The 14,184-nt window shown below is 34.2% G+C and overlaps 1 protein-coding gene across 1 annotated transcript in view; it reads right to left on the reverse strand.

Moving 5' to 3' along the window:
- Positions 1-1,141: 1,141 nt before the first annotated feature.
- LOC123526975 (uncharacterized) overlaps positions 1,142-14,184 on the reverse strand; it is a gene marked incomplete at its 3' end in the record, with an annotated part of 64,471 nt that continues 51,428 nt past the window's right edge. The window contains exons 4-5 of the mRNA XM_053535189.1: positions 13,309-13,422; positions 1,142-1,270 (exon numbers count right to left, since the gene is read on the reverse strand). Of these exons, the coding sequence (XP_053391164.1) occupies positions 1,142-1,270; positions 13,309-13,422 (243 nt within the window). The remainder of the gene's footprint in view (positions 1,271-13,308; positions 13,423-14,184) is intronic.

Below are 14,184 nucleotides of genomic sequence, written 5' to 3' on the forward strand. Positions count from 1 at the left end.
CCTTTGGGATGATGGATTCCATTCAACACATGTGTAATAGAGCTGCGCATGCTCCGTTTAAGCCGGTGCTAGGGAGCGTGATAGGTGTTGCACATTTCATTTCCTCTCATGAACAGACTAAATCAAACCGAGTCTGCTATTATACTTCTTGGTTGCATTCTTTGATTCCAAAAGATCTTTTCACAGGTTATATTTACATGCAAGTTATTATCTCCAAAATTAATGCAGATATTGAATTTAAATCTCACCTGTGAATTCGGGTTTATAAAACTAGTCGATATCATCAAGACCCATAACTCAGACCTGCATTTTGGTCAAATTATAGTCCCCCTTTGGACTAGGAAAACCCTTGTAAAAGTTTTGCGTGCAAGTACATACAGCTATTGCTAAAGGACCTATAGATTTATGTTTTGTTTTCTAGATCGATTACTTACCTCACTGGGTCAAGTCTCATAACTCTAACATGTATTATGCCACTTTTATGAAACCTGTTAAAAGTTTTACATGCAAGTTACTATCTACAAAACTAATGCAGATTTTGCATTTAAATTTCACATGTGTCTTCGAGGGATTATTAAACTAGTTCATAGCATCAAGTGCAATTACTCTGATATGCATTTTGGTCAATTAAGCTCCCTTTTGGACTAAGAAATTCCTGGTTGTAGTTTTGCTTAAAGTACATACAGCTACTACTGAAAGGCATGTAGATTTGAAACTTAGGTTCTGCTTTTCTATATGGATTACCAACCTGACTGGGTCAAGTCTCATAACTCTGATATGTGTTGTTGGCAAATTATGCCCACTTTTTGACTTAGAAAATTCTGGTTAAAAGTTTGCGTGCAAGTTACTATCTGCATAACAAATGCAGATACTGAATATGATGCTCTTGTGTAACTGGTACATGCTTTAACAAATATTTATTTCCCTTTAACTATGTATATGGTATAATGCGTGATGCTGGGATTCAGCAAACACTGTTATTAACCTAAATCGTCTATAAATGACCAAAATCCTATTATTTACAGCAATTCAACTATAATTATGGCAATAATACAATGAAAAAGGAGTCAAGCCTTATCTATGCTTATGTGTAACTTTATCAATACATCAAACTTACAAATTATTCTGACAACATTATTACCTGGTATGTCTTTTGGCACTGCTTCGCTGGAACCACTAGAAGAGTTTAAAGATTCTTTACTGTCTTTTGACAACTGCTGTAGACTCGACATACTAACTGCTGAGTCAGCGAATTGTGGTTGCGAATAAACTAAAAAACATAATTAAGCAGCTGGCTTAAAGGGACGCTTAATTATAAGTGCATTATAATGTCGATTAAGGTGGAATGCGCCTAATTTGAAGTTACTGGGTTCCGTATCGACATTTTGTTAAATACAAAATTCAGCATATTCCTCATAGAATGCGTAGTTTACTTTTTTGATATTTCTGTAACTTTTTTCTCTACTAACCATCAAAAACGACCACGCGGGTGTGGCAAAAGAATGAAAACAGCGGTTGTGATTGAGACTCGCTGTAATTCAATAGCGGTTGAAAGTTAAACATGTGTATTTTTATGTGACCATTATCTATATGGGCGTCTCAAGAATCGTAAATTTGTACGGAGGACCGGCGGCTCAAACCTTCGTATTTACGAGATATTAGGATTTGTACGAGCACGTGTACATGTATATGTGTACAGTGTAAGGTTTCACCTAATTTTAATAAGCGTCTGTGGTGTCAAAATTCAGAATGTAACAATTAAAAGAAATAGCAGTACATTATCGGAAGTGTATACGGATACGCTATCGCGTATAAGTATCTCTTATATCATGACTACTGAAATATAGAAGTTACAATTTATTTCAAATAGCACCTGTGGTATAAAATTTAAAAGAATGAACAATTAATTCTGACCTTTAAAACCAAATCCCGCCGTCAATATATGTAAACATTTGCGTGGAGCAGGTAATAACAGTGTAGGCTATAAGGCTGAAAATATGACCGAATTGTGCACTTTTTAGAAGAGTTTTGATCTTTATCTAATACAATACTGCTATTTATAACGGAACAGTTTAGATGTAGAACCCACCTCTACCAAGTCTTTTATGATAAATGATAAGGGTCAGAGTTATGCCCCTTAAAATCATTTATAAAAGGTATTAGTATACAACACCCAGACTTTTTTATGAAAAACAAATTCTCAATTTTTTATGCAAAATGTATGCCGGAGGAAATTATTAATCAATCTTAGGGTTAAAAATTGAAATAGATATGCATATATGAGAGTTACGGCCCTTGAATTTGTAAAATATTTAGAAAAATTGGATAACACATATAATGGTACATTTAATGCTTGATTTTTGAAAAGTTTTGTTTAGCTGTCTTTCCGAAAACGATGTTGTAAGTAGTAACTGACATGTTGATTAGTTGTGAAGCCCTATTATTATGCCCCTATTCTAAGACAGATGAGTATATTGTTTTTCAGAAGTCGGTCGGTGTGTCTGTCGGTCTTTTAATATGTTGAACAATCGGTTTCCGGATGATAACTCAAAAACGTTTAAACCTAGGATCATGAAATTTAATAGGGAAGTTGGTCATAACCAGCAAATTTATTTTTATTGATTTTGAGGTCAGTAGTTGAAAGGTCAAGGTCACAGTTACCGGGAATAATTAAACAGTTTATTGACGATAATTTGGAAACTCTTGGTCCTAGAATAACGAAACTTAAAAGAAAGGTCGATCATGACTAGAAGATAACATTTTTTAAACAGGTCTACAGTTTTCAGATGATAACTTAAGAATGCTTGTACACAGGATAATAAAAGTCAAAAAGGCGGTTTATCATGACCAGCAAATGATCTCTGTCGATTTTTAGGTCACTTGGTCAATGGTTAAAGTCACAGTGGCCCGGAACATTTAAACAGTTACTGGACAATAACTTGGTTCCAAACGCTTGGACCTAGAATCACGAAACTTAATAGAAAGGTTGATCATGACCAGCAGATGACCACTAATGCTATGAGGTCAGTAGATCAAAGGTAAAGGTCAAATTGACGAAGAACAGGTATACAGTTTCCAGATGATACCTCAAGGATGTTTTGGCATAGGATTGTGAAAGTTGATAAGGATATTTGACACGAACAGCAGATGATCTCTGTCAATATTGAGATCAGTAGGTCAAGATCACAGGAATCCAGAAAAGTCAAACAGTTTCTGGACGATGACTTGAGAACCCTTAAGCCTAGAATCACGATATTGGGTGGTTGATCATGGCCAAAAGATGACTCCTATTAATTTTGAGACCAGTAAGATAAAGGTCAAGTTCACAGCGATCCGGAACAGTTGAACAATTTCCGAATAATAACTTGAGAACGGGTGGTTGATCACGGCCATCAGATGACCCCTGGTGATTTTCAGATCAGTAGATCAAAGGTAAAACATTGACCCAGAACAGTTAAAATATTTTGTCAAATAACAAGAAAAAGCTTTGGTCTAAAATCAGTCATTTATGACTGGCAAATGACCTTTAATTTTGATTTGTTATCAGTACGTTAAACGTTCAATGCAAAATGACCGAATAGGTTCTGTTTTTTGTGCATTTACTGAATGCATCAAGGGGTGGAGGGGGCATTTCGTGATCTACGAGCTTTTTTCAATATTTCAATCTGTCCGTCTCCCCGTCTCTATACATTATCTTTGGCTGTCAGTGTCCGACACATGTCAGATTCCTACCTTCAGCACCGTTATTTCAGTTTTTTGTCCTTCAGAAATATCCAACAATTTGTTCTCAGGGTCAAGAACAAGTTTAAACTTTCAGATAAAGGTCAGACGCGAGTAAGGAAAATAATAACATAAACACAATTATTAGCCATACGCTTGTCACTATTACAAATCTAAGATGTTCCCTTAAGTAAGCATTGCTTGCAGGACATGATTCTAAAAGGAGTAAGCTGTTTAATAAAACAATATTTATCTAGTGAGATTTGAAATTCAAGTTAATCAGGAGTCATAAACAAAAATAACCTTTTAGTATCCGCAACGCAAAGTATAACATGTTTTGTTATAAATGAATATCTCAAAACCTTGTCTTCATACATGCATACTGTGAAACTATTTTTGTTCGCGTAGGACGAATTTTTGCGTATTTCGCGCTAGAACTGATAAGCGACTTTAAGACCGCGCTATTATTTTTTTCTTTATTTTATTTTTCATTTATAAATAGAAAATGCGCGAACCAGTCCTTACGCTGGTTTGCCCGAAATTTCATGCCAGCGAATTTGATGATTTTACAGTATATTGAGATTAATATGAAAACAATTGTCATTGGGAATGTACAAAACAAATCAGGTGATAAGACGAGGGAGAGGTGGGATGGAGGGGAATTGGCCCTTGTATTTATTCACATTTTCATGTTCTATATGTTGACACTTACCGGTGACCGTTGCACAGTGGTTAAGGCGTCCTCCTCGGGATCAGGAGGGCGAAGGGGGATGTTTGTCATGGGACTCGTTTCGAAAAGGCCGGCTCGTGAGCTACGAGCAAGTTAGGTGAACGGTTGTATTATAGTGTGTGTATGAATTATTGTTTTGTAATCGATTTTATTTATTTTTAATGCCCATTCAATGTACATGTATTATATGTATATTGCATTTCAATTTTGTCTTAAAGTTAAACATGTAACCGATTAACTGCGTCACGAACTCTGTTTGCGTTGTAGTAAACAACATATGTTATATGTGTGCTACAGCACGTATCCTTGTATTTTTCAAGCTTTAGCACGTGCGTTTAAATTCATAATTCGTAACTTTAGTAATGTGTTAATTCAGACGTGGTACGTATGATGTCTATCTAATCAATATTCCAGCTAGTGTGTGATGTGTAATATCTGCCTTTCTACCATAGTAGATTAAAATTATAACTTAAATTCCAATCAAAGATGTTTTACTGTAAGTCCTTTGGACGAGATCTAATTGTGAGACCCCAAGATATAGTCTATGTGCTATAAAAAATTGTGTTCTAAGATCGTTATAATTTTTGTTGTTTGATTTTATATGAGTAAACATGAAGTAAGGATATAAGTTGAAGTGAACCTTGTAACTGAATTTGTTGTTAGCAACTATACAATTACGGGTGTGACTACGCTATAGTGTTTCATATATGGGCTTAGGTACAAGCTGCAATTTTACAAGTCATTAGTTAATTTGAACTTTGTTTTTCTTTAACCATAGAAAGCACGTGGAGTTGTAGTATATGTTAATGTATGGTTACAGGAGCCCATCCGGAGATTTTGTTTGAAACTCTGTAAGACAAAATGGTGCATTTTTAGTTATTTCAGATAAAACAGTCTCGACAAAACATTTCAGAAATGTACACACAACTCGTCTATACTATTGGAGCCAAGTTGAAGTCTTGAAACGTTTTGTCACTATACAACTGTGTTAGTTTCAAACGATTTCAGACAAAACCCTGAGCAATATGTCACACTACTTGCTTACATAATTGGAGTACATGTAGAGGAATGTGTTCGGGGTCAAAGCTGTGCATTTTAAACAACATTCGAAAACATATGAGGAAATAAGGTTAAACAGTTTGCACTAATCGTCTGTATAATTGGTATACAAGTAAAGATCGGATTTCAAAGGTCCTCCCAAGAGTACTTTGATATTATAAACACAAACATAGAACAATATAACGTTACGTAGCTCTAAATCATCCACAGACATTCAAGTTTAAGTACATTTTATATTTGGTATGTAAATAACTAGACGGGAAAATAGCACTGTATACTGACACAGACTACTTTCAGTGTTCATTGTGTGATTACAGAGGCAGAATCGGCGAATTACTACCTTTGTTCCTTATTTGAACACTTTCTCAAGAATCTGCGCATTTCGAGTGGTAACAAAGTCGTAAAGTTCGCTTTGACAGTTTGGCTTATTTCATATGAACGTCTTATTGGCTATCATCTGCATGATTTTTTATAGAATTTGTCAATATTTACAAATGAATACGTGCATACTTGCAATAAATTCTATTTGTCACGGTCCAGTTGTTTTTATCATAAGCTTCTGAACATTGTATGAAAACATTGCAATGAACTAAAAAGTTTCAGATCAATCTACTTACGCGTACATTGACATTTTATTCACTTCTATGTTAATTCTAGTAGGCACGGCTCCAACCTTAATCTTTACATGATTTTTCACAAAATAAGTCAATATATACATCTTTTACATGCCGAATGCTTAAATCAATGAAGTTCGACACGCTCCAATAATTTTGCAACAAACACAAAACAAATATATGTGTCGCGTCGGCATTTAAAGGACAAATATTTGTACAAATATTTTTAGAATTGAGCAAAAAAAAATAAAAAAGTTATAAAAAGTACAATGAAAATCTCCACTGGTAAAGTTTCCTAAAAATCGGCCTATATTTTGTAAAATACTTCATGTAGCGATGGGTTCTACATCAAAATTGTAATATTATGATACAATACGCAAGAATCATTCAAATTTAAAACTCTTCTCAAAAGTGCACAATCATCTGGCTTATAATCTACACTATAAACCGGGCAAGCCCAACACAACTAGTCTTGTGGTCAGATGTTACTAGGCTGGAGAAGTAATAACGAAATAGTAATAATGATTTTTCAAGCTTGAAAACTTCGAACTATATATGAGCCGCACCATGAGAAACCCAACATAGCGCATTTGAGACCAGCATCGATCCAGACCAGCCTGCGCATCCGCGCAGCCTGATCAGGATCCATGCTGTTTACTAACGGTTTCTGTAATTGCAATAGCCTTTGAATGCAGCATGGATCCTGACTAGACTGTGCGGATGCGTAAATTTTTCATTTTAACAGTGTATTACAACGGAAAACTTGTTTATTGGTATTTTGAATAAAAAAAGATGGAAAAGAATTTTTATTTTATAGAAAATGATATTTAAAGCAATTTTCAAACATAACATGACCATAACTTTACGCAAAGTTGTCGCATTGACGTATGTAAAACATTCTGCATTGAAACCATTTCGCACTGAAGTCGCCAATTTTACCGTTATAAAGACCTCTTTTGAAAAGGAAACCCTCTTACTCAAGTACCATGATTCGTTTCACGTCTGTAGTGAGTCTCTGATGAATGAGGGTGAAAAATACTAAGATTTGAAAAGAGATATATCAGAAAAACATGTAAACTAAGCTATGTTGTAATTTGGGGGTAGGGGTGGCGTAATGTAATTTTACGCGAAAATGAATTCGGTGACCCCATAATTTTATTACTTTAATCGACAGAAAATAAAGTTTTGATCATTATGTTAGTTTTTTATGGTCAAATTCTATCGTTTGGGTTTTACATGAGACAAAATTAAAGCAAACATTTTATTCAAAACTCAACGTCGTATTTGTCGCTCTGACGTCACTTAACGTAAATATCGACCTGTACTTTAAAATAATCTCCACAAATTATACACCATTTTAAAGACATTTTAAATGAAACTATGATGAGTAACAAGCAAATCGATATTTGTTGAATGAATAGAATGATTTACGAAAACAGCTTGACGGACGCGAAATCATGATTCATAAAAAATGGACGCCAATGGTTGTTTTTAAGGCTGGTAGATAAAAAAGTTACAGAAATAACAACAAAGTTAAATAAGCATTCTATGAGGAATATGATGAATTTTATATTTAACAAAATGTCGACACGGAACAAAATAACTTTCAAATAAGGCGCATTCCACAATATTCCATTTCTAATGTCATGACAATATTTAAGAGATCGAGTCTGTTTTGTCTAGATTGCGTTATATATGTCTAGGGTACATTTTATAGATTTACAGCCTTCCTAAATGTGTTATTTGGAGATATACAGCTAACGCTCTGTGTTTGCTTATAACTTACTAATTGTGGTATTTTCAAAGGTTAGTGAATGTCATTTTTCGTTTTCATATGATGCAAATTTTATATTAAGAATTATGAACAATATATAAAGTTTGGAAACATTTGTTTTAGTGAGACTCAGTTATATAACGTATTCCTGTTGGTAGAAAAAAATGAACAAGCTGCAGAGAAGGTCTTTGTAACGATGCTCTGGCCTAAGTTTCCATAAAAATATCGCAAAGTGTGTAAATAATATCCCCATAAATGTCAGGTTTAATTAACCTTGTTGCGGAAGTTCACTCAACAAATTCACGAAACTGGTGAATAAAATGTCAAATTGATATGCGATCCAATAATCCATGTTGTTTTCTTCAATAAGCATGCATCCTTCATAAATATATGTAAATGAGATGTTGCATAGCTGTCGCGTTTTTAAAGAAATTACTTTTTATCTAGACGGTAAAAACATACAGTGTATACCGACTTGACAACTTTGATATATGATCTGAATTCTTTCTTGAGACTGATACTGCACTCCAGTTTGCGACTTAAGGGTGTAAATGAAATAAAAAATGAACACCGAAATGCCTCAATCGATCAGTCGGGGGTGGTGATGTGTGTAAATGGATCTAAACTGTGGAGAATTTACACTTGAAGCCTATGGTAAATGTTTTACTGGTATATAACCTCTACAATAACACATATTCTCCATTTTATGTGTAATCCGTTTTTCTATCTTACAAGAAGCTAAAGCTGCCTTACGGCTGCTGAATATACTCCCACTTCCGCCATTCTGGACCAATTCATGATCAGTGAAGACAATAATTGCTATATATAATTGTATATTAGGATGCGTGAATAATTAACATAAGTTATGGTACGGACACGAAACAATCGACCATTTATTTCAATGGATCAGCTTGGGCCAGTCTTATCAAACATCTTATCATATCATACGACCAAAAGTTTCTCTGAACATTCTTGCTGATACCAGTAACAAAACACGTGACCAATTTCATATTTGTTCACAATTTTATGTGTAGGCCTACGAGCAGGTAGCATGTCTTCTACATAATATGTCCATATTCCAAGATTGACCTACGATCGATTTTACTTGTACTATGTTTGATAAGATGTATTTTTAGGTTATTAGCTTTGTATCGGGACATATGCACGAGTTCTTCAGCGGAAATATTAGTCGCGCAATATTCTTCCGCTGAAGAACGAGTGCATATTTTCCGATACAAGGATAATAACCTTTTTATTACATACGCATCTACACGTATAAATATAATGTAAATATCATAAATATGTTCAATAGCATGAATAGGTTTGACAATAATGAACTAAATAGAAACATGTAGTGCAACAACACACTGCATTACGTCACGCACCCGATATGAAACTCAGGCGGGCGTCAGTGTATGGAAAAATATTGATGTTTCCGGTACCAGTGTAACTTAACGGGGAATAGAAACGAGTATGTAATAATATGCGCTATACATCGACTTATGGTGGTGAATATTTGTAACAAGTTATTTCAGATTCCCTTTATGCACAAAGACGGTATGGCCCGCACACGAAAAATGAACCGATCCTTTTTTTGACATTTGACCTGTAAGTGTGACATTGACCTTTGGGCTACGGAACCATGTCTTGTGCGCGACACATTGTCACCTGTTGGTAAACATTTGTGCCAAGTTATTTCAGAATATCTTAATTCATAAAGAAGTTGTGGCTCAGACATGAAAAAATGAATGGACATTTGTTTTACCTTTTGCCTCTTAAGTGTGACATTGGCTTTAAAGAGAAAAGAAAAAGAAGAGGACAGGCATTAACTACATATTGCCTAGGTGTGTGTATGAAGTTTGAGAGAGTTAGGTGTTATAATGTTCAAGTAATTGCAGAACCAAATTTATGAGGCTACTCATACAAACAGACCGGACGCACAGACCGCATTAGTCCTATATACACCCACTCCTTCAAACTTCGTTTGCGGGTTATAAATAACAGTTATTGTTCAGGGAATAGGTAGGTCTGCATTGTGTTTATAGACCTGTGAGGGATTTGTGTATTGAGCGAGCGTAGCGAGCGAGGTTTCCAAATCTCCTAACAGCCTAAACAGGTCTATAATCACTATGCGGACCTATTCCGAGAATGATAAATGACTTACCTACATGCTTCTTTGTTTTACATAGTCCAGATTGGTTTCGGTTTTGAAGAACGTTAGTAACGTGTATGAATGGTTAAAAACAAATAGTTAGAAGAAGGAACAAGACAACATGTGCTACTTTTTTTTCGGATACTATTAACATAACAAAAGGTCCAACTTGCCACGCATCTGTAAAAATATTTTGTCAGCAACTAGGACATGACATTTTGTATTACATGAAAAATCCGTGCGCATTTGGGAAATATTGGTAAGATTATAGGCCCTTTCTGAGATCATCAATGTGTGTCTAGTTATTGAGTCAGAATCTGACGCGAATGGTATTTTATAAGTTTTTTCATAATCATTGTAAAACACTTTAAGTTTATTTAGTTCTTAAATTTGCTAATTAATCATACATTGCCGTATAAAAAGTATTAATACAGATTTATCATGATATTAACACAAGAAATGCGTATCATAATATACCGTGATCGGGCACGCGCCAAGAAAACACAACGAAATGTGCTAAAATCCTGCGCGCATACCATCGAGAAGATATTAAAACCTCCAGTCTTCTTGATGATGAAAGTAATTAGTACAACTAAATAAGAGGTTTGTAGTTCGAAGCCTCTGTTTTCATTGACATTCATTGATTTGGACAAACATTATATAGTTTAAAGTCGTTTTAGTCCTCCACATCTGATTCACGTGAAGAATTGTCAGATACATGTAAGAACAAGTAAAGAATCCATGAAACTGACAGTTTTACACAAATGAAAGACTATCAGGTCGACAAAACTTTGCACAGTGAAAAATATCTTATAATATTTAAAGGCATAAAATGTCAACTGTTAATTTGATATGAATTAACGACATTCGGCAAAATTAAAACATTTTTCAGAACCCCCCCCCCCCCCCCCCCCCCCAAAAAATCTACTTTGACCAGTTTTCCACCAATTACCACTACCTAAAATCAGCCTTTAGGGATGTTTAAACTGTCAATTTTATTTCAGACACGTCCGGAATGTATCACGATCATTTAACTGGGTTATTTTCTAAAATACAACTTCCATGTTAAGTGTACAAAAAAAAATCATCACAGTTTTCATTAGAGATTAATGATTAACTTTGTGAAATTTGTTGTGTTTGTATTTTTGCAATTATATCATTGTCATTATTTATCTTTGTAAAATAAAATGTCCTGTTTCATGAAGCATTCTCCACTTAGACGGAAGAGTATGCCCGGATTAACTCTCAGACAAATATCAAGACCTGTTTAAAATTGAATGTTGAAACTTTACGGTCAATTTTCAAGATATTTAAAACTGGTCGGAAATTTCTCACTTAAAGGCAAAGAAAATCTCCTATATAAGTGACCATCTCCCCTTCCCCCCCCCCCCCCCCCCCCCCAACCCCCCAAAAAAACTAAAAAAAAAACCACCAGATTTTTAAATCCCCAATGTACAATATCCTATCCGGTCCACTCTGATAAGGGTCCATAAAACCCCTATAATCTTGACATGTAGCCTAATTATTGTCAAAGAATCATAAATTTTATTGCCTACAGATATAGGTTATTTCCTGTGTTTTGCATTTCATTGATTGAAATGCTGTTTTTTTTTTTTTGTTAGAAACATGTACATAAAATTATTTTAATTGATGTTGATTAATGTCCCGGCCAATTAAGTTATAACTTTTATAGCAAAGTAATTCTCACTCCTTAACCATTAAATAATTATTTAAAACTTAATAAAAGAAATTAAAATTTGTTTATTCAATGATTATGATCTTTTATCAAAAGTAACAAATTAAATAATCAGAAAAAGATAATTGCTGGATTTTATTAGAAATTAAAGAAGCGTTCACTTGCATTTTTAATAGATAAAATGGAATATGGACAGAAGGATTTTATATATTAAAAATGCATAATTCCCCTTGTGTTGTCTAAATAATGTTTCTTTTATGTATAATAAAATCCAGCAGTAAAGAGATATCATTGTTCAAAATACACATAATTTATTATTTCTAAAAGCTATGTGCCTGAATGCATTTTTTTTTTTATATTTTTGATTAAAGAAAAAAACAGCAATGATGAAATGTAATTGTTAAAAAACTTTATTATTGAAAATATGATAAAAACACTTGTCACTTTGTTTATTTAGCCCTAATTCAATCAAACTTTCTGAACTCGTTATAAAGGTGAGAACTGTTTTGCTATGAAGGTGAGAAATATCACCTGTAATTTATGTACTGCACAGTAGCTATACAGTAGCTTATTATGATAAACAGAAGCAAGTCTATCTATGGTCCAGTCTTGTGTATTGGCCATTACCACCAATACGCAGACCTTATCATTCCCATAGGCCACATACCTGGCATACCAGAATCAGTGTCTTTAAAACGTACTTTATTTAAACAAGTGATACTATATTTACATGATCAATCACGCGTTCACCTTAAATGACATACACGGACTTCTCATGATTCTACTGTTTTGTTTCGGTCGCTTAAGCATAACTTTACATTTAATCTCTGACAATTTGGCTCAGTGGTTAGAGCATTGGACTAGCGTCGGACGCGACTCGAGTTCGATTCCCGCTATAGGCACTTGAGATATTTCGTCATAACCATTTTCGTGTAAACAGTAGAACAGGTCTGGTAATTGTTGTAGACATCTTATGTGGCCTATAAGGTGTTATACAAAGAAGCTAATAGATAATTATGAAGAAATACTACCGGAGCAATGGAAGAGCCGATATATATAATAAATAAGTCAGTTGCTAACAGGCATTAGTCTTGTTCACGAAAGTCGCGAACATTTGTACAGTACTGCAAGCGAACACCCTCTTTTATTGACAGTTTTATATTATTTAATTTTACCAAACTAATATGTTTTCTTTATCAATGAAACATTGGAATTTATACGTAGATAATCCTTGAAGTAAGAAAATATGTGCTTTTGACGCCGACAAGGTGCAAAGTCTGTACAAAATCAGTGATCTATTGATTATTTTGCTATAATTCTAAATGTAGACAGATTAACACATTATATAAAGAAACGAATCATGTTCAGCTTCCAATGAAATATTATTTGTACAAACCAACAAAAAAAAAAAAAAAAAAAAAAAACATTAATCACTTGAAAATAGTTTTTTTCCAACTTTTAGCGGTCAGTTTGTTGTTTAATCGGTTGCAACAGGAAGAGGGGAGTACTGTCGTTTATAGGGGCGATATTTCAAGAATCACAAAAGTAACGACCTTAACATACCTCTTTCCTCGTGTAGCTTTGCTGATTTGAGTTGACTGGGTAGCACTAGTAAAGACTGGTGTCTTGATATCGGCTTCAACAACGTCATTCTTAACTGTGGTGTTGTATTTTCTCCTAATATAAATTTCAAAAGTTAGTGCACATATGAATTAATGTTGTATGTTGTATATTTATATATAAAATAGAAAAATTGGAAACTCCACAGGTCGCTCAACACAACAAAAATGAAAATGTTACATTAATGCTAATGCCACAAGCCTAATTGTACTACATTATATTTATTAATTACATCCTTATATGCAAAATATTTATTAACAATTCATTATATCCTTGAGATCCAGTCACTTTTCAGAGAGATCAAATAACTTCTCTGGTCCCAATCAGTTAAAAAGATAAAAATTCCAAATACCGTAGCTGAGATTTTAGAATATATGCAAATGTTGAACCTGTATTTGTCGTACAACTCGGGTATGTACACTGACGAGATATGAAAACGCAACAAACATATGCTTGAATACATTTTTATTATAAAAAGCATCACATTGAAATGTTCAAGACATACACATCTCGATACTCTATACCCATTGTGTTAATTTTACGGTCTGTTGTGATGATTAAATTTGAACGCAGTGGGTATAGAGTATCGAGATGTGTATGTGCTGAACATTTCAATGTGATGCTTTGTGTAGTAAAAATATATTCAGGCATATGTTTGTTGCGTTTTCATATCTCGTCAGTGTATTCATATCATGCAGCATCGAATCTAAACGCACTGGTTTAGTGGACGTGTTGTGATATTTGCACGCTCGTTTGTACTGCTGGGCGCTTTGCCGTAATTGGCCTGGTATTTTGTAATGATGGTCATATAATTCCTCT

The sequence above is a fragment of the Mercenaria mercenaria genome, unplaced genomic scaffold (genome assembly GCF_021730395.1).
Source record: "Mercenaria mercenaria strain notata unplaced genomic scaffold, MADL_Memer_1 contig_4588, whole genome shotgun sequence".
NCBI classification, from domain to species: domain Eukaryota; kingdom Metazoa; phylum Mollusca; class Bivalvia; order Venerida; family Veneridae; genus Mercenaria; species Mercenaria mercenaria.